Source organism: Hemitrygon akajei, chromosome 8, assembly GCF_048418815.1.
Source record: "Hemitrygon akajei chromosome 8, sHemAka1.3, whole genome shotgun sequence".
Taxonomy (NCBI): Eukaryota; Metazoa; Chordata; class Chondrichthyes; order Myliobatiformes; family Dasyatidae; genus Hemitrygon; species Hemitrygon akajei.
Genome location: NC_133131.1, coordinates 154,570,593 through 154,596,531, shown reverse-complemented (window position 1 = coordinate 154,596,531; position 25,939 = coordinate 154,570,593). Strand labels below are relative to the sequence as shown.

At 40.7% G+C, this 25,939-nt stretch overlaps 1 protein-coding gene across 2 annotated transcripts in view; it reads right to left on the bottom strand.

The window, feature by feature from the left end:
• ptprn2 (protein tyrosine phosphatase receptor type N2) overlaps nt 1-25,939 on the bottom strand; it is a 1,022,449-nt gene that overhangs the window by 135,135 nt on the left and 861,375 nt on the right. For both annotated transcript variants that reach the window (XM_073054872.1, XM_073054874.1), the window contains one exon: nt 2,427-2,645. In XM_073054872.1, the coding sequence (XP_072910973.1) occupies nt 2,427-2,645 (219 nt within the window). The remainder of the gene's footprint in view (nt 1-2,426; nt 2,646-25,939) is intronic.

Genomic DNA, 25,939 nt, shown 5'->3' with positions numbered 1-25,939 from the left:
ACATTTTAAAATATCTTCATTAAATTCTTTCAGCAAAATTGCAAAAATAAGTTTTAACCCAATCAGTCAAATTTGCAATGTCATTAGTGCCTCAGCCTTTCCTCTTAATGTATCAGCTAAAGGTATAGTTTTTTTTAAAGTGAGTACTCATGCAAATCTTCAGCAACTTGTATTGAAGTTAAATCTGTATATTGATCCGACACAGCAATCTCCATACACGGCAGTGACTGCACTTACAAATTCGGTCTGTCCTTTAACAAAACCTGCAGCTGTATTTGCAGCTTGGAGCTTTCTCACACCTGATGTGCAGAATGATTGTCAGCTTATTAATGTGAACTTGTCTTTTTAAAGTTAAATTATCAGGATCCTGAGTGAGAATCAATTGTTGACGTACCTAACTATACCTAGCTTTCATTTAGGTGTAAGACCACGAGACCGTAAGACGTAGAAGCAATGTTTGGCTATTTGGCCCATCGAGTCTGCTTCACCATTCCATCATGGCTGATTTATTATCCCTTTCAACCTCATCCTAATGTCTTGTCCCTGTAACCTTTGACACCCTGACTAATCAAGAACCTCTCAACCTCCGCCTTAAATATACCCAATGACTTGGCCTCCACGTCTGTCTGTTCCAATGAATTCCACAGATTCATCACCCTCTAGCTAAAGAAATTCATTCTCATCTCTGTTCTAAAGGCACATCCTTCTATTCTGAGGCTGTGCCCTCTGGTCCCAGACTCCACCACTATAGGAAACATCCTATGCACGTCCACTCTATCTAGGCCTTTCAATAGTTGATAGGTTTCAATGAGCTCCCCTCCCCCCCATTCTTCTAAACTCCAGTGAGTACAGGCCATGAGCTATCAAACAGTCCTCATATGTTAACTCTTTCATTCCCAGGCTCTCCAATGCCAGCACACCCTTAGATAATACTTAGAAGTATTATTATTATTATTATTGGCTACAACTGAGAAACAAAGGTGATGTATGTACCCTGTGTAAGAATAAGAAGCAATATTGCATGTCTGCAGTCAGCAGCCTGTAGTGATTTCCAATATGAATGATAAATTGCTCTACACGAGTTTATAACTACATTCAAATTCCTGGTGATCTGTGGTATTATGGAAAATAAAAAGATTAATGAACATTAAAATATTATCATTTTCATTGAGATGTGAGGTCTTCTGCTTCTTTTGAGCCCCATTCCAAATAACCAGCTCTCTTTCATTGACTTGAATGGGAAGACGAGGGAATTTAAAACACTAAAGATCTTTACCGTTAAATACAGAAAATCCACCAGGGAATCTCAGTGCCAGGAATGGATTGTCTGGATTCTATTACATCTTATAAGGTTTGTTGATAGCTTTTAAGGAGAATTGTTTTGGATTGATTATTTTCAATATACTTGTCCAACTGTAATGTTTGTCTTGGGTTTTATTCCACTTGTAATTATTTTTAATTGATTAGACTCATAATTTTGAAGCTGGTAAACCTCGTAGTTATAACAGCAGTAAGCTCCCCACTTACCACCCACATTTGAATGAAACGGTGAGGAATCAGTTACTTTTTGCTCCCATTACTGATTTCTCTGGTTTAGTTACTGTGGGCAGGTTCTAGTAATCTGAGGAATCGCCAATCGCTACCTACCATCGTCGTGGAACACACTCAGAAATGCTCACACTTGGAAAAGCTGATGAATCAATTGTACACTCGGGGCTACTCTTAACAAATATGGCAAACTTTCTGTGTTTCCTATGCCACCACTGGCAACACATAATTTTGACTCTTTCTGCCCTGGACGATTCTCAGCACAAATTTCAAAATTTTGCAGCACCTACAAGCCTGTGGTGAAGATCTGCCTTATAACAGGCTTTGGCCAAGCAATGTTAAAATGCCATCTATTGTATACTGGGCAAACCAGAGACCTTCTACGTCTCCCCGTCTCTCCCTCATTCCAATGTCCTAACTCTGATCCTTGCACTTAAACGATCAAACAAAAAATTATCCGAACATAATCTAAGCCTGAGCACAACTAAAGGAAGAATTTCCACAAGAACATTGACAATCAATTTTATTTTTTCACTTTTTTTGGATGTTAGTATTTTAGCTAGAGGGGTATTTTTCTGTGCAGGGTGGGTGCTCAGGTTTACTGTTTGTAGTAGTGGGGCAATGCAATGTAAGTCTTGTGGATCATCAGGGAATAGCCAGCCCTGCTACCTGAACTCTTGTTTCCCTAAACCATCCTTCAATCCTGAGCTGGCTTGAATAATAAGAGCAAGACAAAAGCAGAATGTTAATTATGTTCCATTACAAGATGGTACCCTGAAGTACAATGAATAAGGAATAACAGTCATTTTTTCCATTAAAAGATGGGTTAAGCAACAGGAATGGCTCTTCAGGCCCTAAATAAAGATAATAGTTATTACCTGGTAGGCATTTGTGGCATCTGAACTGACTGTGGCATCATGTCCCAGTGCGATCAGCTTCTCCTTCAGATTGTGGTGAGAGCGATGCCTAAGGCAGTAGATGATCCCTGACGCAACAAGAACCCCAATGATGCAGACGATGGAGATTATTGTTAAGATAATAAATTTGGTCGACTCCTCTTCATTGGCCCAGTGGGGGGATGCGCGCAGTTTACTCTTCTGTGGTGGGGTGGGGGGGGGCGGGTTGGAATAAGAAAGAGAGGCAGGTTAAAAATATCATTTCGTTTGCAGAACAATCCAGAGATCAGTGGGTGTGATTTTTGTTCCATAAAAGATTGGATTAGTTCTATTCTGCTTTATTCCTCTCCACTATGAGTGTCTACAGCAATTCATCTTTGTCAGCATTGATCATTAGATATATTAATAACAATTTTAAAATGAAGCAAAACAAAAAACAAACATAAAAAATTTTGCTTGCAATTGCCACAGAAATGAATTTAAACCCATGCACAGTTGCTGCGGGATGGGAAACAATTAGCCTTCTTTCTAGTACCCCATTTTCACTTGGTTACAAATGGATTTTTTAATTTAACTCCTGAAAGCTTAGCCAACCTATTCATTACCTCTACTATCCTGCTAGTAATTTTCTGCTCCCATTCACGCAGCCAACTTCTAATTTATGCTTGTAAGCAATGTATAGAGAGCTGGTTCAAGCCCAGTCCATTTCAGTCCCTTTCACCATAAAGGCCACCGAGCAATTATCAGTAGGCTCGACAGTCGGAGCTTGTCCCTAATTAGCCTCTTGCCTTCAGTCCACGGGATTAGCTGCTGCTGCCACTGAGGCACACGTTAATGGGAAGCTCACACTGAATAAAGGCTCTGAGATCTTCCTGCTCTGACTATGCACCGCAGAGAAGGATAGTGAGGCGTGGTGACCCCCAGGAGGTGATTTGACAGCAGCCCCATGCTAAGCCATGCTTTTCCCCTTAAAAGTATCTGTCCTTGAAATCTTGCTTCCCGGGTATTGTTGCATATAAAATATTCTTTATTCATTGCAAGTCACTCAAGAGCAGGGCTATTCTTTAAACAGCCACCCTAAACACACTTTATCATCTTTACTTCGATGTTTTTTTTTTAACTTGGAGAAAATTTCAGGATAGGAATCTGCCTTACTTTGAGTGCAAATGTGGCCAGCCTAGAATTAAATCTTTAATCCTGTCCCAAATCATCAAAATTAACTATCAGGTGCTGTGTAGGACCCATGCTGCCTGGCTGACATTGCCACCTGAGAAGAATCTCTCTCCTGTTAATTCTCTAATACTGATAATTAAAATAAGAAGAAAAAGTTTCTGCTTGCAAATGCATGAAATTTCAATAGATTTTGTCCCTTTAATAGATTTGCTTGGCTGACTTACATTCATCTGAAACAGCTAAACGTGAGCTATAAAAGCCTGAATTAGCGCTGTCAATCTTTCCCTTTGAGCAGCCTTCACATGACTCTCAATAAGGCTGAATGCTTAAAATGTTAGGGGTTTTGAGTGGTGGGTGGGGAGAAAATCCCTTTTTTTTGTGCGGCTGTTTCAAACGATTTTGCATCGAGCAAGCATGGAGTTTAATTAGCTATTCTTACACAGGACATACAAAGGGAAAGAAAATGCCAAATGCTTTAATGTTAAGTGCAATTAGAAGAAGAGAAACAACATAAATATATCTGTGTGATCTGGAATGGGTTGCAATCCCTTTATAAACATCACACGGAAATTTAAGGAGGATGTTTTCTTAGCTAATAACATGCTTTTCTTTTCTTTTAAACACCTGATACATGAAATATTCCTGAATGGTTAATTGTGTTCTGTGATTCACGAATTTTGGTACACTATGTAAGATGTGATGAAAAGAACTACTTAAGTATTTTATCTGCCGACTCAAATCCATTACTTTATACTTCAGTCTTTTGAAACTGCATGGGCAAAATGATTTGGTCTTTCCAGATCGATAAAATCATGCCAGTAAAAAAGGTATTTCCCCTTCTTTGTTATGTAATAATGCACACACATGTTGGTGGTACGAGTTTAAGTATGTTTTATGCATTGTGGACACTATTAAGATCAGTTGAATACCGTAGTATGAATGATGAAGTGCACCATATAACACTGTTTACTACCAATCCTGCTCCTGATGAGCATCATGAATAACATAAACTGGACTGAATTTCCAGACAGAATTTTTTTTTCATGACTTTTGTTTTTGCAATAAAGTCAAAAGAGAAATGCAATATTTTAAAAATGTACGTTTTAGTACATCCTTTCGAATTCAAATCCAGGTCCTATTTTCCTTGAATTTCAAAATAGCTTGCACAAGAGAATATGAGGGGATATTTAAAATGGGATTTTGCTCACTAGCTGTGTATTTAATGGCAGTCAGGTTTCAGAGGAGATCTACATCCCTGGAGTTGAAAGCTGAATTTTCAATGCAATACATTTTAAACACTAGTTAAAAGAATTCACAGAACAAATGTACAGATCTAGTAGAAACAAACCACAATGAATTGTTGTCCAATTACATATTTCATTAAAAAACAGTGGAAGTCAGTATTATAGTACAGAAAGAGCCCTAAAGACCTGGATTTATAAAACAGCGCAAAAAATTCAATGTTTAAATGTTAAAGGGATTTGATAGGGTAAGTGTGCAAAGATTACTTCCTCTGGCACGAAGGGCCAGGAGGGAAAAGGGACAAAAATCCCAAAATGAAGCAAGGCCTGTTAGAAGGGAAATCAGGAAGAACCTCTTCAACAAAGAGCAGCGGAACTCATGAATCCTCAGACCCAGGGGCTGTGGAAGGTGGGAGAGGGATAGTGCCTTCAGGACCGAGAGCCACAGATCTGTGCTGGGTCAGAATATCAAAAGACATGGGTGGAAGATGGACAAATATAGTGGAGGTGCAGTTTAGCAATGGTCTAAATGAGTGGCAGTGCAGACTCAAGGGGCAGAATGGCCTGCTTGTTTTCCAAAAGGTACTCAGCAAGCTTGCTTACTTCAGAAGATTACGGAAACATGAGCAATTCACTCATTACTGTAAGCTTAATGTTCGTTCAGTTGCTAAAACCTCAAACACACACGCACACACCGTCTCAGATTTTTTGACACCAGAAATGCTGCAAAAATAATTTCAGATGTCTTTGCAAGGATGGAAGCAGGCAACTTATCACCAGGACGGCTAGAGGCCAAGAGTTAAATGGATTAATTCTGCAAGTTTGACTTATTTTATCATCCTAGGGGGAAATTGTTTCTGCATTTACTCCTGGGCAAATGAGTGATATCTGTTCTGGAGCTTATCCATACACTTTAGCAAAATATGTAGTTCGACCATTTCTTGAATGAAGCTGAGGGTAAATATAAATGTATGCACACAACCGTTTTCTCAAAGCTCAATATGCTTTAATAAATTAAGTACTAGGCAGTGCTCTTTTTACATTTCAGGGTGAAGCAAATAATTCAAAGGGAAAGCACCAAAAGCTTTTTTTATATACCAATCATCATCTCCCCCCCATCAATATTTAAACTTTTGTGTTTTTTAAAAAGAAAAATATATTAAATGCATTCACTCAAGCAGAAATAATTGTGTATTAACACTTGACATTACAAAATCCTTTCAAAAAGATATTACTAAAACATGAGGCATTGTCATTTAAAACTGCAGGGGAAAAAAAGCTTTGTGCCCCAGATCACCATTGTCCCGCTATATCACTGAAAATTGTACTTGCAAATTTATCATTCATTGTAGCCATAAGGATGGAGCAGTTAATATTTAAACCATCCTCTGCAATATAAATTTCTATTTAATTGACAGTTGCCAAGATACTTCCACGGGATTCCAAAATTTGTAAAGTTTATTTTTTTTACCTTCTTGTGAACACCTTCCATTTCTATCCTACCTCTCAATAAAAAAAAACTTTTTGATGTTACCATGGTGCAAAGCAATACTAGAGAGTCCTCTCAGTGTTCTGCTTTTAATTTTGGGTGAGTTTATTCTTTTCTGTCCAGCAAACAATGAGGCATCAATTTATCAATCGGAACGGGGTCGGATTTAATAGTTTTACCTTTTCAGAAAAAAATCTGCCAAGACAAGGGATTTAAAGACATTTATTCTCTTGAGTGAGGGTATAAAGGATTACAGAAATGAGGAAGACAAAGGAGAGAAGGATTTCTGGAGGTCTGGCTTATTCAAATCACTGAGAAAGGTCATAGCAAAAAGCACAGACCTATTCATATGAAGAGACACAGTGATCTTTCAGTGACCTTAACACCACCGCTCACATCATCTGTAAGTGGAAAAATGACACTATTCCTGCCGCTTTTCTTTTTTGCTTTATTTTCCAACACTATGAACTTATAAACCTGAACAAAGAAAATATTACGGAGGAATCTATGATGTGTTGGATGCTAACCCGTTCCTCAACAAATGAAACAAATCCCAATTGTGCCAACGTTTTGAGGCTACTTTTAAGGTTCTTTAGAAATGCAGTCTCGACCCTTGTCCCCCCACCAAAAACCCCATCAGTGCCAACTGACGGATGTAAAATTAATGGGAGTAAGAGCCCTATTATTACTAAGCACACAAACACAATTCACTCAAACCTTCTGCGGTTCAAAGAAAGTTACTGTTACTGAATTGGCACTTTGTAAAAAGAAAGATCGTAAAAGAGGAATTATTCTTTAAAAAATGTCAAGGTAGTCAGAAATAATCACTAACACAGGATTTTCAGAGATAAATAACCAAACACCGGGCAACCTGATCATAACATGAAACAAATTTCACATACCTGAATTCACTGCTTATAATTTTTCAAATTCAAAGGTTTTCAGCAGCTATCCTTTTAATGCAAAGAACCAGGGAGAAAGATTTGACCCGAATGTTTCATTTCTTTTTGCTTCTTGCACTTCCAGCTTCTGATATTAACCGTCCATCATTCATTTTTCGCAGGGATGAAGCCAGCAGCTGCCTTACTTCATTCAGCTGAAGAGCTTGCAGTGGTTCGAACTTCATAAGGAGGAGGAGGAGATGGAGGAGGAGGGAAAAAAAAGGGAAACGCAAGATTCTCTTCTGTGGCCTCTCAGTCTTAGAACTAGCCTTATGTGAGAGGGTGATGGGTTTTTGACCACAAAGTGGGGGTCTGAGCCCCTCCTTATATTGGCCAGCTCCAAAGCCCCTGTCTACACCACATGTCACATCCACTGGTTGCTATGGTGATGCTTCCACATGTTGCTGACAGTAATTAGATAAGAAGCTTTTCTGTTAATAAACCTTACAGGAGTGTGAATATGAATGGATATCAATTTTGTCACTCATTTGTAAAGCTGCTTGAGACTTCTGTTTGTAGCCTGTTCAATTTTTCTGTGTTGTTAGCTGCAAGCAAGTTCCCCACAGGGTTTTTAAAAAATTATATATTTTACCTTGGCATCATTCATGAGTTCAGCTGAGAGTGACAAAATTTGAGCCCCAAGCTGAATTAACCCTCGTGTGGGCAAAGGGGCATGGGTTCGGTCCATAGGCAGAAAAAGCCGAGGTCCAAAGAGAAAGGTGAATATGAAATACAAAGCATATTAATTAGCTTTTGGTTGGGTTAGGCGAGCTTGCATAAGGCAACAGCTGCAGTGAACAGGAAAGGGAAAGAAAGGAAGGTTGATGGGGGTGGGGGGAGGTAGTTGTGAAGAAGAAACCATGTCAGGCGCATATGACAAATCTTGGGAGGGCTCTTCAATTTATCTTTCTATTCAATTCCCCCCCCTGTGTTTCCCCTATTGTTTCTTCCTGTGACAGCTGGAGATGGCAGTCCCGAAGACCTGACAAAATGAGCTCTTTCACAACGCACCAGTCTTGGTGCTTGCGGGATGAATAGCGGCCCAGGAAGGTACAATTTAAACTGAGGCGCAAATATGGCCTACAGCTTTAATTCTGCCAAAGCCAAATCAAAATGCCCCTCGGAGAACCCCGAGGTAATTATTCCGTCCTTAATCCACTGCCAGTATTAGAGCGCGATTGATCTCAAGTGCTTGTGCCTTGGCTGATCTGACCAGAACGAGGTCTGCTTGATTAATGTGATCGGCCGTCAATAGATTTTGCAATTGATTGAGATTTTTCCTTTGCAGCCGTCGTCATAATATGTCAGAAACCAGCTGTGGATGGAAAGGGGAGGGGGAATGAATTCCTCATTCTCCCTGACAAGAAGCAAAATTCACCCTGGGTATCCATGGTCCAACTGGGCAGCAATGTGTATATCTGATGGTATTGAATACTACTTTTAGATAATTACCTTTGCCACTAATTCCACACTTGTTCCTCTTCCATACATTCATTTTAGCAAATTTGTACACCTCCCAGCACTGATTGTTGGTGCAATTGTTTAACTTCGGTAGCCAATAAGTCTTCTTTCAAAGTAGAAGGAGAATTCCATTCTGATATGGCTTCAGATATAAATCCATAATGATCAAATGTAAAAATTAACTGGTGCAGATCACAGTTGGTGTTAACAGTAAATGACCATTTAACACATTTGCCTCACCATTATATTGGCAGAGGTGTTAATGAAGGCATTAAAAAAACTCATAAATGTTGAACAACATATTAAGCACCAACAGCAAATCTTATCCTTACCCATCTCACCCAACACTGCCCCTAGGGTCTCTAATGCATTTGGAAAAGCAACGTCTTGTATTTTGAAGAGATTGATGCCCACAAATCAGAACAACATCTTTATCTGCACCAACCGTAAATGACGTTTGGAATTTGAAGAAGATTTTTGATAGTGTTTCCTGCACCCAAGGCTGAAAAGCTTGGCAAATTACCTGACGTTAGAGCGCAGACGTGCTTGAGCCATTCAAAATCTGGGAGGAGGGCACAACCTAAATATGTGCTCCTAGAGAACAAGGCTCAGTCATTGGGAGCTCAGAGTAAGAATGTATACATATTCTTATATATTGCGCTACGGCACAGTATTGAAACAATTACCTGCATCGGCAAAAATACCATCAAATATATTCAAGTAAATCAGCTAACATCTGATGATGGGTCTTTGCCCTAGAACATTAATTCTGCTTCTCCTTCCACAGATACTGCCTGACATGGTGAGATTCCCCAGCATTTTCTGACTGTTACCTCATGCTCCAGTGAGTGGCAGTCAGTGGCTGCTTTGTGAATGCAGATTGATAATTAAAGTTACCGCTTGAGCTTTTGAACATCTCTCGTCTCGCTAGCTGAGCGTTTCGTTCGCTTCTTTTCAACAGGAAATTTTTGTGGAAGGAATCTTATTTTGGGAAGCATCTGTTGCAAGAATTTTGAATGTATTGTTTAAGCCTGATATTGAAATATTACCAAACATACAAAATGCTGGAGGAACTTAGCAGGTCAGGCAGCATCTATGGAGGGAAATCAAAAGCCCTGATGTAATCTCAGCATGAAATGCTTGACTGTTTATTTCCCTACCTGATCTGCTGATTTCCTCCAGCATTTTGTGTGTGTTGCTCAAGATTTCCAACACCTACAGAACCTCTTGTGATTCTGAAATATTGTTAGACATCAACTGGCTGTTAAGTAGCATGACCAACTCTCCCTAGTCTTTACCTATGAAGACTGAGAGGGGCACAAATTCAACTGGGCATCAGTAAAAGTCACGGCGTACATGAACTCGTGGCGTGCAAGAGAATTCCTAGAACTGTGTTTTTCCATGAAGAATTCTGCCAACAAACACGTAGACCTCGATTCTACTTATGAGCCGATGCGGGTAAAATTCCAGACCACAACACACGAAGTTCCTTGCGCAACCAGTCAGCGACGAGATTTCCTCCCCACATTGCAACTGAGTTTCCGAGATGACGACCAAACAGCTGATTGAAAAGTATATAAAGGCCAAACATTCAGAGGACAGAGCACAATCCACAGCCCACTGACGAAGTCTACGCACATGGTGATGAAATGTTTGCAAGTAAATTGCCAAAATCGGAGGACAACTTAACCCAACCATTACCAGACTCCTTTGAAGGGTTAAAAGGAAGAAAGCTAATGTATAATGCCTTACTTTCTAAAGCAGTTCAGGATTTACAGGAAATGCAATAAGAGGCAAGCACAGTGGTGGAGCAAATTGAACTGCTGCTTCACAACTCCGGTCACTGAGGTTTCGTTCTGACATCGTGATTAGCACATTGCCTCTGTGACTATACAGATTTCCACTTGGTGCTCTGATTCCTCCCACATCCTAACAATGTGTGGGTCAGTGGGTTAATTGGCCAAAGTAAATTGCAAAGAAATGAATTCTGGAGTGTGTGGTTGATAGGAATATAGGTAGTTAACTGGGTTAAATTAGGACAGCATAACAATGGATACTTCATGAACTGTGTTACTGTGCTGGAAGGCTCCATGTAAAAATTTGGTTCTGATTAGATCTGACCAGATACATAAAATACTAGAGGAACTCAGCAGGTCAGGCAGCGTGTACGAAAAAGAGTAAACAGGCGCCATTTCGGGCTGAGAACCATCTTCAGGACCAGGGTGTTATAAAACGCTTTGCCGTGGGACACCTCTTTGAAAAGTAGGCACTGATGTTAAGAAGCAGCTAACCTGCACACAGAGCTGTCATGCAAACATCAGATGCTGAAGAAACTGAGTAAGTCAGGCAGCACCTATCGATGTCGACTGTTTACTCCCCGCCGTAGCAGCAGCCTGACTGTTGAGTTCCTCCAGCACTTTGTCTGCGTGCTGCTACACTGCAAACATCAGTGCAGGTTCAGCATCGTCTCTCTTCAGAAGTTCACTAAAGGAAAGCATTGCCCAGCTGTTCCAAGCAGCTCTGCTGGATCTTTTAATCTGAAGAAAAGGGAAGTTCAGTTTAATATCCCGTCAGAAAGATGGTGCAGAGCTCCGTCAATATCCTGCAGTGAGTATCTATCTTAAATGTACGCTCAAGCCTTTGGAGTGAAATTCTTTGGATCTGACAACTCCAGACGAACAGGGAAGACAGCTGTCCTTGTATCAAACTAGACAAATGAATCACCATCTTTAAACGTCTTCATGACCATGGAGTGATCTGGTTTAGCTGTAGTACTATGTTCTATTGAACAGTCTCCTTCTTGAATAATGATCAAATTGCTGTCGACATAGAGAAGACATTTGTTTTGTTGGAGCATTTTTGGGGTTAGCACATATAGCAAATAACTTCAGTAACTGACTTAACCACCAGTCTTCAGATTCGAATACGAACTGTGGATTAAATCTAAATTGCAGCTCTGAACAATGGGTTCCTAAGACAATGAAACAGAGTTAGTTGGAAGACCAGACAATGCTGATTTAATTTGATATTTGGGTGTCTGTCATGTGGGTGCAAAGAGGGAGGTGTGAGGTGGTGTGTAAATATGGAATTGTCCTTTGATCTTTAGCATATAAAATGTCATGTAGTGTTGGGTCAGGCAGGCCACTTCCCTCCTAAAGTGGTCTCAATATGAAGCCTGCTGTGTCTCATTTTGTCAAATATAAAGACTACTTCAGATCTACCAGTACTTCTCTCCGGTGACTTCATTCACGCGACAACAGTTTGACAAAAAACAAATCAAATCAAGTAAACAGGCAAAGGGGGGGGGGGGGGGGTGCCTGAAAATCTGGGAGGGGGGTGCGTGGCACACTTTTACTAGGAAAATAATTTATGCCAATATTCATCATATCCCAATTAACTCTTCCCAACAGACAAGGGGAGACAAGTTGGCTAATAAACAAAGTATCCATTTGTCAAAGTGTACCTTTGGTGCTCGGTCCTGTGTTAGAAAAGCCTGAACGTTATGACCATAAATGCTGTAAGGAAAATGGTATCAAATGAAGGGGAAGATATTCGCCTCATTAGTTCAAGTCTACAGTTTATTTAATTTTTTAAATATTAATATTTACACTCTTGCCCTATATGATGAGGCTCTCTTTGTTTGACAGGTCATTGCCTTGATTAAAAAAAAGTCTATGAGCAAACCACTGGGAACAAATTGTTGAGGCCATGATTGCCAAATGTAATAGGTTCCTTGCTAAGCCCAGCGCTATCGTAGACAATTTGCTTTTTCATCTCTGACAGTCGTCATCCTTTTTTCGCAACCTAGTCCATCCTGAGCGAAGTGACATAAGTTTCATTTGACAGACCTTGGGGACAAGAGCTTGTTCACCTGTAACAACCCTTTCTGCTGGCTGAAACATTATTTAATGGAAAAGGTATACTGACATTGAACAGCACTATCAAAATTTTGTAAAAACATTCAATAAGAAAATGAATCTGAGCTGGTCTGGAAGGTAAAATGGCATCAGATGCAATTAGTACATTTAAGATACAAGAGGCAGAGAAGGAGATGGTCCTAATTGGGCAAATGGGATTAGTGTAAATGGGCAAATGGGCACTGTGGGTGTTAAGTGTTGAAGGGGCCATTTCTGAACTGTACACCCTATGACTATGATTCTAATTTTACCCTAGCCTATGATATTTTCCCCACATACTCAACAATTACCCCGAAGATCTTAGGCTCATTTACAAACAAGAGACAATTTACAGTTGTCAGGTAACTTGTTAACTTGTATATTTTTGGGATGTATGTAGTCATTATATATTCTAAGACCATAAAACCATAATGCATAGGAGTAGTATCAGACCATTCAGACCATCAAGTCTACCCCATCATTCTATCATGGCTGATATATTATCCCTCTCAATCCATTCTCATGCCTTCTCCCCGTAACCTTTGAAGCTTTTTCTAATCAAGGACCTATCAACTTCCGCAGTGCCGTCTAGTCTTAAGATTCCCAGCTATAGGAAACAACCTCTCCACATTTGCTCTTTCTAGGCTTTTCAATATTTGGTAGGTTTCAATGAGATTCCCCTCACAGGCCCAAAGCCCTGAAACACTCCTCCTATGTTAACCCTTTCATTTCCGGGATCATTCTCGTGAGCTTCTTCTGGACCTTCTCCAATGCCAGCACATCCTTCGGACTTAAAACCTCTCACAATACTCCAAGTATGGTCTGATCAACGCCTTATAAAACCTCAGTATTACATCTTCCCTTTTATATTCTAGCCCTCTTGAAATTAATGCCAACATTGCCTTCTGGCCTGTCCCTTGCTATTGTCGCTAGGAAGAATTTCGACCTTCCTGCTTTCAGTTAAAGTAACAATATAGTTAAAACTTTGTTTGATGTCAGAAACAGGTGCCAACACCAGTCGTTTGGCAGACATGATGACTTCACTTGCCTATATCTGTCTGGGAAGGATACACATGGATTCAACTTGGGCACCCCTGGCACTACTTCCTTATGGCTTTTCTCATGTGCTGAGTCATGTACTTTTATTTTGCTAATTTAAGTGTTACTCACAGAGGAAAACAAAGAACCTATTGACTCAATAATTTGGAAGCTCTTAAAAACACTCAGCTGATATAATGGAGACTTTGCAGCTCTGATGCCAACTTGGAAGAGTTATAGAGTGAAAGTGCATATAGTTGATCTCTATCAGAAGATACCCGATCCTTCTTGCGGGGTTGCGGTCCCTTGCCGTTGAGAACATTTGCAAAATGAATAAAGAAACATCAGCAGACTCACAGGTGGAAGGGACAACAGGTAAGAGTGCCCCTTAGGACAACCATAAGACTACACTGCACAGGTGCAGTGGCAACATGGCAGCACAATAGTTAGCATGTACGATTCCTACAGTTGTATATATATCGATAATTTTGAGTAACCTTGTAAATATATTGGTTGATTAAGCATTCTTGTTTGTTTAAATAATTCATTACAGGTTATGTTTATAAATATGTGAATGGCAAATGTCATACTGCCACGTGATACATGCGCACCTCACTTATTTCCGACTCCTGCATCTTCCTTTGAATTAGTTTAATACTTTGAAGTTACAAAACGTAACATCAGTGAGGAGGTATTTTGAAAATGAACCCGAGATGGCTATCAACTTGGGAAACCTCCACGAGATATTCGTTTTAATAAATAAGAACCGAAAACAGAAGAAACTCATAAAGAGTGAGAGCTGGGTGATGATAATCATGGAAAAAAAGCAAGAAAGGCTGGCTACATCGGAAAGATTGATGGGTTTGATTACACATCGGGTAATTGGCTCATGTATGTTGAGCTATTTGAACAGTATTTTGAAGCAAATGAAATGGGCAATGACAAGCAAGCACCAGTTTTTCTGAATTCTGTGGGTTTAAAGGAAACAATTTGCTTCAAAGTTTAACTGCACTAACCAAACCAGCAGCAATGAGCTTTGCTAATGTTGTAATGCAGGGAACATTTAGAAGCAAAGCCATTGTTGATTACAGAATGCTTTTGGTTTCCTAAGCAGAATCAAAATCAGGAGATTCTATTTCAGCATGCGTGACTGAATTGAAAAGAGTATCCGAGCATTGTCAGTTCAGAAATGGTCTTAATGATACTTGAATGGACCCCATGTATGATAAGATGGACTCTTGCCCTCACAATCTACCTTGATATAATCTTGTACTTAATTGTTTACCTGTACTGTACTTTTTCAGCAGATTTTACACTTTGTTCTGCACTGTTACAGTTTTACCTTATTCTACCGCAATGCTCTGTGTAATTATTTGATCTGTATACACAGTAAATAAAACAAGCTTTTTACTGGTATGTGTGACAATAATAAAACATAATCAATAGCAAAACATGCCCAGGTGGCCACTTTAGTAGGTGCCTCCTGTACCTAGTAGGGTGGCCACTGAATGCATGTTTGTGGTCTTCTGCTGTTGTAGCCCATCCCGCTCCTAGGTTCGATGTATTGTGTGTTCAGAGATGCTCTTCTGCACACCACTGTTGTAAGGCATTACTCTTGTCTTCTGGTCAGTTTGAGCTGGTCTGGCCATTCTCCTCTGATCTCGCTCATTACAAGGCATTTTTTGCCCTCAGAACTGCCAGTCACTGGATTTTTTTAATGCATCAGACTCCGTAAACTCTACAGACCGTTGTGCATAAAAGTCCCAGGAGATCAGCAGTTTCTGAAACCACCCCATCAGGCATCAAAAATCATTTCATAATCAAGGGTCACTTAGATCACATTCCTTCCCAATTGGTCTGAACAACTGAACCCCTTGACCATGTCTGCATGATTTCATACATTGAGTTGCTTCAACACGATTGGCTGATTAGATACTTGCATTGATGAGCAGGAGTATAGGTGTACCTAATAAAGTGGTCACTGAGTGTATTTACACTCAGCATTCAGAGGTATTCATAATTACATACCAAAGCACTTATTCTTCCCTTCCTGCTGTCCAAGGACACAAGGCAACTACTCACTTGCACTTTTTCCAATCCGGTGTGTTGCATTCAATGTCCTCCTCTCTCCAATGGCAGATTGAGTGACCACCTTAGGGAGCAACTTAGGTGACCCTGGACTTCCAGCTGTCTACTATTTTAATTCTTCATACAACTCCTACTCCTAACTATCCGTGCGTGGCATTGTACATTTGTTATAGAAAAGTTCAATGTCAGCTTGAGGAAAAGCAGCAATGTACAAATTCAGATTCGGATTAACCTAAAGATTTGCTGGGGCCAGCCTGCACGGATTGCCATAGACTCTGGCATCAACGTAGCATGCTCAGAATGCTCCGCAGAGTAACAGCAACAAGACAAGCCCTTTTCCTCCCTCCCATCCACCCACCTGCGCGCGCGCTCTCTCACACACACACACACACACACACACACACACACACACACACACACACACACACACACACACACACACACACACACACACACACACACACACACACACACACACACACACACACACCCCCCCCCCCCCCCCCCCCCCCCCCCCCTAACTCTAGGAGAATCCGGGCCTCCTCTGAACTCACAGAATCACAGACATCAGGCCTCCAACTTCCCAGGTGGACTTTCAGGTTCAGGGTTTTGGCCTTTGGGCTTCAACACATAGGAAATAGGCACATTGCAGCCTTCCCAAACCAAATCAGATTCAACAATTTCAGGAAGCTTGTTTCCTCTGTCTCTGGATAATTCTGGTGTAGGTTGCCTATCCAGGATGCTGGCTAATGTTTCCTCGTTCCAATAGCGCAGCCTCCTAGGCTACTGGTCAGTAGCAATAGCTTTACATTTCATATCTTTTACACTCCACGTTTAGGTTCTACTCTCTGGGTTCATCTCTGTCTGTCTGTCTTTGTCCCTTCCTCTCTCTTTCATAAATGTTAACTGTTTCTCATTCCACAGATGCGCCATAGCCCCCTCTTCCCAATTTTTCTGGTCTTTTTCTGCTTTTAAATCACCATGGTAACCATAGCCTCAGACTATCAGATACATTCTCTTTATTCACCATCTCAGCAATATAAAATTATTTCATTTTCTCACTTCCCCAGTTTTGACGGAAGACTTCCAGCCTCTTTCTACAACTGCTCCCTGACCTGCTGCATTTCTCTGCAATGTCTGTCATTATCTTAGAGTCTGCTCAAATAGATGTAAAATTTAAACATAAATTGGTCAGCTCATGACCCATCGTGCAATGCTGTAAATTCAACTGATAAATAAATGAACATCATATACTAAGGATCTTTCCTCTTCAGCATAATTCATCGGTCTGAAATTGGCAAACACAGATTTCTTTACTTTTCTGCCTTTATTCAAGTTTAGGTATTCTGTTACGATACTATGAGTGCAAAATGTTCTCAGAATTGAAGGGAAGCACAAGACCTTTAATCCAGAAAATACCGGAAAAGTTCATTGCTAATTTTCAACTTTGTTTTTAAATATCACAATGAAAATGCTGAATTTTAAATTTCTTTATATTTAGCCCGAGTACAGAGTATAAGTGCAGCGAAACCCTAGTTCAAATTAACATACATTGTTTGTAATAATATACTCAGTGGCCACTTTATTTGGTACCTTGTACACCTGTTTGTTAATGAAAATTATTGAATCGACCAATCATGTGGCAGCAACTCGATGCATAAAAGCACGCAGACTAGGTCAAGAGGTTTCAGTCCAAATATAAGAATGGGGAAGAAATGTGATCTAAATGCTTTTATCATGGAATGATTGTTGGTGCCAGGACGGGGTGGTTTGATTATCTCAGGTACCGCTAATCTCCTGGGACCTAGCAGAGGTGTGAGAAGAGCATTCCAAACACACAAAACATCAAACATAAAGTGGATGGGTTACAGCAACAGGAGACCACCAACATGAACTCAGTAACCACTTTATTATGTACAGGGGGTACCTAATAAAGTTGGCCATTGAGTGCATTTATGAATATATTACTAGTCACTTCTATGTGGATATTTCTCCAAGTAAGCAAATCGTTTTGTGTGTATCTGCCTTTGCACACATGACTGGATGGGAGAGGATTTTGGGCAACGATGGCTTTTATACTATACCATATTACAGAGGGATTCCTTTATACATGTGCCCGCTTCCCTTCCCCCACCCCTTTATCTTTCTTCTGATTGGTTTTTTCACCTGGCACCTTCCACCCTCCCCCCACCTTCTTTATAGGGCCCCTGCCCCCTCCTTCTTCAGTCCTGATGAAGGGCCTTGGCCCGAAACGTTGACTGCTCATTTCAACGGATGCTGCCCGACCTGCTGAGTTCATCCAGCTTGTTTGTACGTCTGATTGACCACAGCATCTGCAGTGTACTTTGTGGTTAGGTAATTTTTTTCTGCCTTTTCCATAAGCCCATACATATACTGTAGGAGCAGAATAGGCCATTTGGGCCCTCAAGTCTGCTCCACCATTTCATCATAGCTGGTCTATTTTCCCTCTCAGCCCCGATCTCCAGCCTTCTCCCTGTTTCCCCTTATGCCCTAACCAACGAAGAATCTATCAACCTCTGCCTTAAATATATGTAAAGACTTGGCCTCACGTCTGCCTGTGTCAATAAATTCCACAGATTCACCACTCTCTAGCTGAAGAAATTCCTCTGCATCTCAATTCCAAAAGGAAGCTGAATAGAGGGACTGTGTTCCTGGTCCAAGACTCTCCCACCATAGGAAACATCCTCCCCACATCCACTCTGTCAAGGCCTTTCAACATCCGATAGGTTTCAATTAGGTCACCCCTCATTCTTCTGATTTCTTGTGAATGCAAGCCATCAAAAGCTCTTCATGTGACAAGCCATTTAATCCTAGAATCATTTTCATGAGCCTCTTTTGTACCCTCTCCAGTTTCAGCACATCCTTTCTTAGATAAGGGGCCCAAAACTGTTCACAATTCTCCAAGTGAGGCCTCACTAGTGCTTTATGAAGCCCAACATTACATCCTTGCCTTTATATTCTAGTCTCCTTGAAATGAACGCAACATTCCACACATGGACCTTATATCTTAATTGGAAAAAATGAAATAAAAAATAATGCAGAAATAAAGAATGGCTTGTTTATAAAAAGGTTTGCTTCAACCTTGTATCTGCCATAACTAGACAGAGAAACAGGCATATCAAGTTAATGGAACCCAGATTTAAGTGTCATAGAGTTATAGAGTCATAGAACACTACAGCACAGAGGCCCTTTGGCCCATCTAGTCCATGCTGAACTATTAATCCGTGTGGAAAAATTAGGAGCGACGGCAAGGTGATTAGAACTGCTATTCATTAAATGGATGGAAGAGACACTAACTCCATAGATAAGTCACTCTTCAGGATAAGGCTCTCTTTGTGAAGATATTCTGTTGGTTTACAACTTTAGGATAAGGCGTACCTAAGCCTTGCTCTTTCAGCTGGCCCCTTCCTAATCATTGTGTCCTAAGTTCAAAGTAAATTTATTATCAAAGTACATATATGTCACCACATACTATCTGGAGATTTATTTTCTTGCAGGCATTCATATTAGAATAGAGAAATAGAATAGGATTAGTGAAAAACTACACACAAAGACGGCCAAACAATCTATGTGCAAATAAAAATAAATAAGTCAATAAATAATATGGAGAACATGAACTATAGAGACTTTGAAAGTGAGCCCATAGGTTATGGAATTATTTCAGAGTTGAGGTGGGTGAAGTTATCCACACTGGTTCGGGAGCCTGATGATGGACCGGTAATAACTATTCCTGAGCCTGACGGTATGGACCCAAGGCTTCGGCACCTCATGCAGGTTGGCAGTGTTGATATGAAGAAGTGTGATTTCCCAAATGGTGATGGTGGAGCAGCTTTCAGGCCTGTTGCTGTTGTAATTACTCAAGTGGATCCTGAGATTCCAGGTACTGAACTTCAAACTGTCAAATGTAACACTAGCTCGCATAAGATCGCACAATGCTTTACAGTACCAGTGACCTGGGTTCAATTTCCACTGCTGTCTGTAAGAAGTTTGTACGCTCATCACCACGTGGGTTTCCTCCAGGTGTTCTGGCTTCCTCCCGCAGTCCAAACACATACCGACTACAATTGCTCATTGTAAATTGTCCAGTGATTAGGCTACAATTAAATTAGAGGTCACTGGGCCACATGGCTCAAAAGGTTGGATATGTCCTGTGCTGTATCTCAGTAGATAATAGTCACCAAACCAACTTCACAGAGTGAGCCTGGGACCCAGTGACCAGGGACACCAGATACATGCACACACACACCTACACATATACTAATACCCTCACCTAGTCTCCTCTCTGAACCTCAATACTCCCTATCCCTCAGCAGGTCAGGCAGCATCCGTGGAAATGAGCAGTCAACGTTTCGGGCCGAGACCCTTCATCAGGACTGATGAAGGAGGGGGCAGGGGCCCTATAAAGAAGGTGGGGGGGGGGAGGGTGGGAAGGAGAAGGCTGGTAGGTGCCAGGTGAAAAACCAGTAAGGGGAAAGATCAAGGGGTGGGGGAGGGAAGCAGGGAGGGGATAGGCAGGAAAGGAGAAGAAGGAATGTAAGGGGAAAGCACTATGGGTAGTAGAAGAAGGCAGAATCATGAGAGAGGTTATAGGCAGCTGGAAGAGGAGGCAGAGTCCATAAGAAGTAGGAGCAAAATCAGGCCATCTGCCCCATCGAGTCTATTCCATCACAAGTAATACTTTGAAGTTTTCCCTGTGCTTCAAGCCTGAATACCAATAGAAAGCCATGTTTGACCAAAGTCTTCACTTGCTTTGAAGATGGTTCATTCATGAAAACTTGAACGTTTATCTTTAATACCAATCTGATAACTGACATAGCATTAATTTGTAACAGGATAGCAAATGACACAGCAGCCACAGAAACTGAGGATTGGGGTGGAATTCACTGCACCCCAATCTCTAAAGTTTGGCGGGGCCAGAGGTTGTCTTCCCCAGACTTATGCAGCCAAGGAAACCAGGTGTTTAATGGAGATGGGGGCTGAGTGGCCTTAAGAGAAAAGTGCTACGGAATCCTCTACAAAAAAGTGTTGTCAACATCAAGCTGGGAAGGGACCTCAGACTGGGTTTTACTTTCCCAATAATAGATTTGTTTCCGAGCTCTTCAGAAAATATGTGATCTGATTCAGATTCAGAATTACTGTATTTATCACTTATACATCAAAACATACAGTGAAATGTGACATTTGCAATGACAACCAGCACATCCATAGATGTGCTAGATGCAGCACACAAGAGTTGCCACACATTCCTGCGCCAAAGACTGCAACAAGACTGCAGATTGCAGACCAGACTGGTGTATAAACATTGCTCCAAGTTTCATTAATAAATATAGATCTTATGGACAGAGATTTGGCAGAAGTGAGATTGGAACTAGACAAACTCCAATGAGTTGAGAAGAATTCAAATTCAAATGATCAAGTTAGAGCATTTCACGGACAGGATCACATTGGAACATTTCCAGTTTTGATAGGTTAGAGTGCACAATATACTTACTTCAACGAGAAGAATATTCTTAAAAAAGGTGCACTGATGAATATGGTTCATTCAATAGATATGAAAGATTAAAACTAAATTGAAAATAAGAGGTGAAGCAACTATAAAAATTTGGACTAAAAATATTACAAAATCTCTGACCAGGATGTGAGATGGAGAGGTGGAAATAGGCTAATAAAGACCAAAAGGAATGGTGGGTGTTTAAAAGTCTTATCCAAGCTAGAAGAGTTCAGCAGAAAGAGGACAAATAGCAGACGAAGTAGAACTCTGCAATGAGGAATAAAAGTATGGCTTTACAGTTAACGTCGTGAATGAAATTCCATCTTCTCCAGAACAACTCCACACTGCCATCATAGACAGCATCCTCACATCAGCCTTTACTGTCCGGTTTGGCACAGCATCCTCTCACAATATACAAAAACTACAGTGAGCTGTCAGCTCAGCAGAGAAAACTCATTGGCTGCAGTCTATCATCACTGCAGGACTTGTATGTGTACAGGACAAGGAAACAGGCAGGAAAATTATTATGGACACTACACACCCAACAAACTGACTTTTCCAAAACCTCTCTGCTGGACAGCGCTGGAGGGCTTTTAGAACAAAAACTTCATGCCATTTTAAAAGTTTCTTCCTCCAGGCAATGAATCCGATCAATCATTCTAGTTGGCACCCCCACCCCCTCTATCTATTATCTCAATTACTGCAATACACTGTAAACACTTTTTATAGGCAGTCTTTTTCCCATGAGGAAACGTCCAATACTAGAGGACTAATGTTAAGCTGAGAGGGGGAATGTTTAAAGGAGGTTTGTATAGTACTGTATGTTTTTTTTCACACATTGAGTGGTAGGTGCGGTAGGCCTCCGTTAGTCTCGATAGACCATGGATTTGCACCTTGGAAAGTTTCCAGGGGGCAAGCCTGGGCAAGGTTTTTTTTATGGGAGACCGGCAGTTGCCCAAGCTGCAAGTCTCCCGTCTCCACGTATTGTCCAAGGGAAGGGCATTAGGATCCGTACAGCTTGGCACCGGTGTCGTCGCAGAGCAATGTGTGGTTAAGAGCCTTGCTCAAAGACACACACGCAAGCCTCAGCCAAGGCTCGAACTAGCGACCTTCAGATAACTAGATGAACGCCTTAACCACTTGGCCATGCACCAACACAGGTCGGAGTGTAGGAGTGGTAGGAGCCTGGAATTGACTGCAGGTGTTAGTAGTACAAGTAGACAAAATAGTGCCATTTAAGAAGCATTTATATGGGCACATGTACAGGCAGGGAACAGAAGGATATGGAACATCTGCAGGCAGACCAGGTTTAGTTTAATTTGGCATCATGGTCAGCACAGACATCATGGGCCCAAGGTCCTGTTCCCATTCTGTACTATGTTCTGTTTTCCAAGTACATTATCTGAATTTTGGTGGAATATTCAGAATTGCTGATGACACAAGATAGTTGGTTATGCAAACATCAAGGTGAGTTGGAAGAAGATAGACCTTTTATGGTAATGAGGAGACAGTGGCAGGTGCAATTTCATTTGGAAGTGGTTCATTTTGGGAAACAAAAGAGTGGGGAAAAGGTTTAATGGAAAAAATTATAAAACTCTATTTCCGTCTCTTATTTCCTGAGGAGACTGAGGTCCTTTAACATCTGCCGGACGATACTGAGGACGTTCTACGAGTCTGTGGTGGCTAGTGCTATCATGTTTGCCGTTGTGTGCTGGGGCAGCAGGCTGAAGGTAGCAGACACCAACAGAATCAACAAACTCATTCATAAGGCCAGTGATGTTGTGGGGGTGGAACTGGACTCTCTGACGGTGGTGTCTGAAAAGAGGATGCTGTCCAAGTTGCATGCCATCTTGGACAATGACTCCCATCCACTCCATAATGTACTGGTTAGGGACAGGAGTACATTCAGCCAGAGACTCATTCCACCGAGATGTAACACTGAACGGCATAGGAAGTCATTCCTGCCCGTGGCCATCAAACTTTACAACTCCTCCCTCGGAGTGTCAGACACCTGAGCCAATCGGCTGGTCCTGGACTTATTTCCACTTGGCATGATTAACTTATTATTATTTAATTATTTATGGTTTTATATTGCTATATTTCTTCACTATTCTTGGTGCGGCTGTAATGAAACCCAATTTCACTCGGGATCAATAAAGTATGTCTGTCTGTCTGTCTGTCTGTATTAGTTCCTAATATTTATTGATGGAGGAACTCATCCAACGTATGCTGCCGTGTTCCTTTGACTGACTGTAAATGAACAAAATCAGAGCGGATACCTAATGCAGATAATGGACTGTCTTCATACAATGCTGCCGACGATTGTATCCTCCAAATCTTCAGTTTCATTGTAAAATTCAAGATGATTATCAATTCCTTCAAATTCTTTGTAGTTACTAACTTGTTGCTGTAGTGAAAATGATTTATTATCACTCTTGGCCATTTCTGGCATCTCCAAGCCTGAATGCTTGAAACGTCAGTGAGCAAAACTGTTCTGAATTGACTTATAGCTTATTCCTTGCCAACTGTCAGTGACAAAAATCACTGCTTTTGCAAAACAAACACACTTAACAGATGCTATTTAAAAGCTGATCACTCTAAACATGGTGCAGCGTCTAATGGCCACACAAGTGCTCGTGACTGACAGTAGTTAGAACCTGCTCAGTGACAGTCTCCTACCCCATTTAAATGGTATAGTGTCCCATATAAACAAAGGGAATTTTCTTAATTAGTTTTTGTTCTTTAAGACTTGTCCCCAATAAGTGGATGTCCAGATTAAACGATGACCCAATTAACTGGATTCCACTGCACTTTTTTTAACAGGAAAATTTATTTTTTGTGTTACATAGTTCAGTATTACTTGGCTATCAGACCTGGAAAATCCACCTCTGGTCAGTTGATTTTTCACTAAGGACAGAGTTCTTATTTGTATCTAACCTATTAAATGTGCTTTTTTCTTCAGCTTAATTCAGCAAGAAACCCTGCCCTTAAGCAAGGCTCCTCAGAGACCTGTGGTTTGTAATACCCAAGCTAACAGCCAAGCTCCACAAGGTTAATGTTAAGTTAAAGCTGAATGACAGCTCGGTGGATAATATATATTTCAATTTTATATCACTACTCTGTCTCTGGAATGGAACACCAACATATTAAACAACAAAGCTGATGGGTGAACATCACTTGCTAAGCAGTGAGGAGGGTTTAACTTTAAAGCTGCTCTCCTGAATCTGACCCAATGTAACATAATGTTGGCGGCTCAACAGTGGGGAAAAATTGGAAACAACGGGAAACTGAGAAATGTAACAGCCCCTCATTTAATTTACATTATACCCCCTATTAATGGTGATAAACATGGAGAGGAAAATAAAATGATCCTAATAATTAATTACACAATCTTAAGGGCACAGGCTTAGAATAGAAGGATGGCCCTTTATAAAAGAGATGAGGAAGAATTTATGTAGCCAGAGACTGGCAAATCTGTGGAATTCATTGCCATGGATGACCGTGGAGGCCAAGTCATTGGGCTTATTTAAAGCAGAGGCGGATAGTTTCTTAATTAGTCAGGGCGTTAAAGGTTACAGGGAGAAAGCAGGAGAATGTGGTTGAGAGGGAAATTAAATCAGCCATGATGGAATGGTGGAGCAGACTTCTGAATGGCCTAGTTTGCTCCTAAATATAAATCAAAATATTACTAATACCCTGCAGCTGAGTCTTCATTTGTGGAGACACCAATGAAACATCATCAAATTGATATAACAATAAACATATTAGCTCTGTTACTCTTCCCACCAAAGAAGCTAATCTGCTGAGTATTTTTAGCATTTTCTGCATTTAATTAGGAGTTGCAATGTTTGCAATTGTTTTGCTGCTTTTAGGCAGGATCTAGACAAAGTCACTGGCACAGACTAAAAACCAGCAGGTGTTACCTACTACGAGATGGTGCATATTTGAACAGCAAGCAGGCCTGCTCCCACTGGGGATGGTGGGTGAGCAAAAAATATAGATATGACTATCAATTATTCATTGTGCAGTTATCTCCACAATGTCAAGAAGTGTTGAGTTTTATCCTGGTATATAGTTAACACTGCATTAATCATTGCTAGAGTTCAAATACACAGCAGCACACACAAAATGCCTGAACCCTGATAAAAGCTCTCGGCCCGAAATGTCAACTGTTTATTCCCCTCCATTGATGTTGCCTGATTTTCTGAGTTCCTCCAGCATTTTAGAAACTTTGCTCAAGGTTGCCAGCATCTCCAAAACCTCTTGTGTCTACATAGGTAGCTTGAAAACTGCTTAAACTTATCCTGTAGTTCCAGTATGTTCACTAAGATGTGAAGTCAAAATGAATAAGAGATGATTGCTTAATTTTTCCACAAGGTTGTAGGCATATAGAAATGATTTATGTTGAGTTGATTTCTCTAGGATAAGAAATGATAAATGTATTGCAAATAAAATTATTTCAGGTTTCAGAGGTAGAAACAGAGTACTGCGTAGACACTAAACTGCAGGGCATCTGGAACAATGGGAATTTTGGGCCACAATTTCCTTAAAGCTTGCCAGGACAATGTTACAAATATGATATAATAATAATTTTTAATGCAAAAGATTGAGCAATTCAAGCACTTCATGCTCAAATTCCATTGATCTCGTGCAACC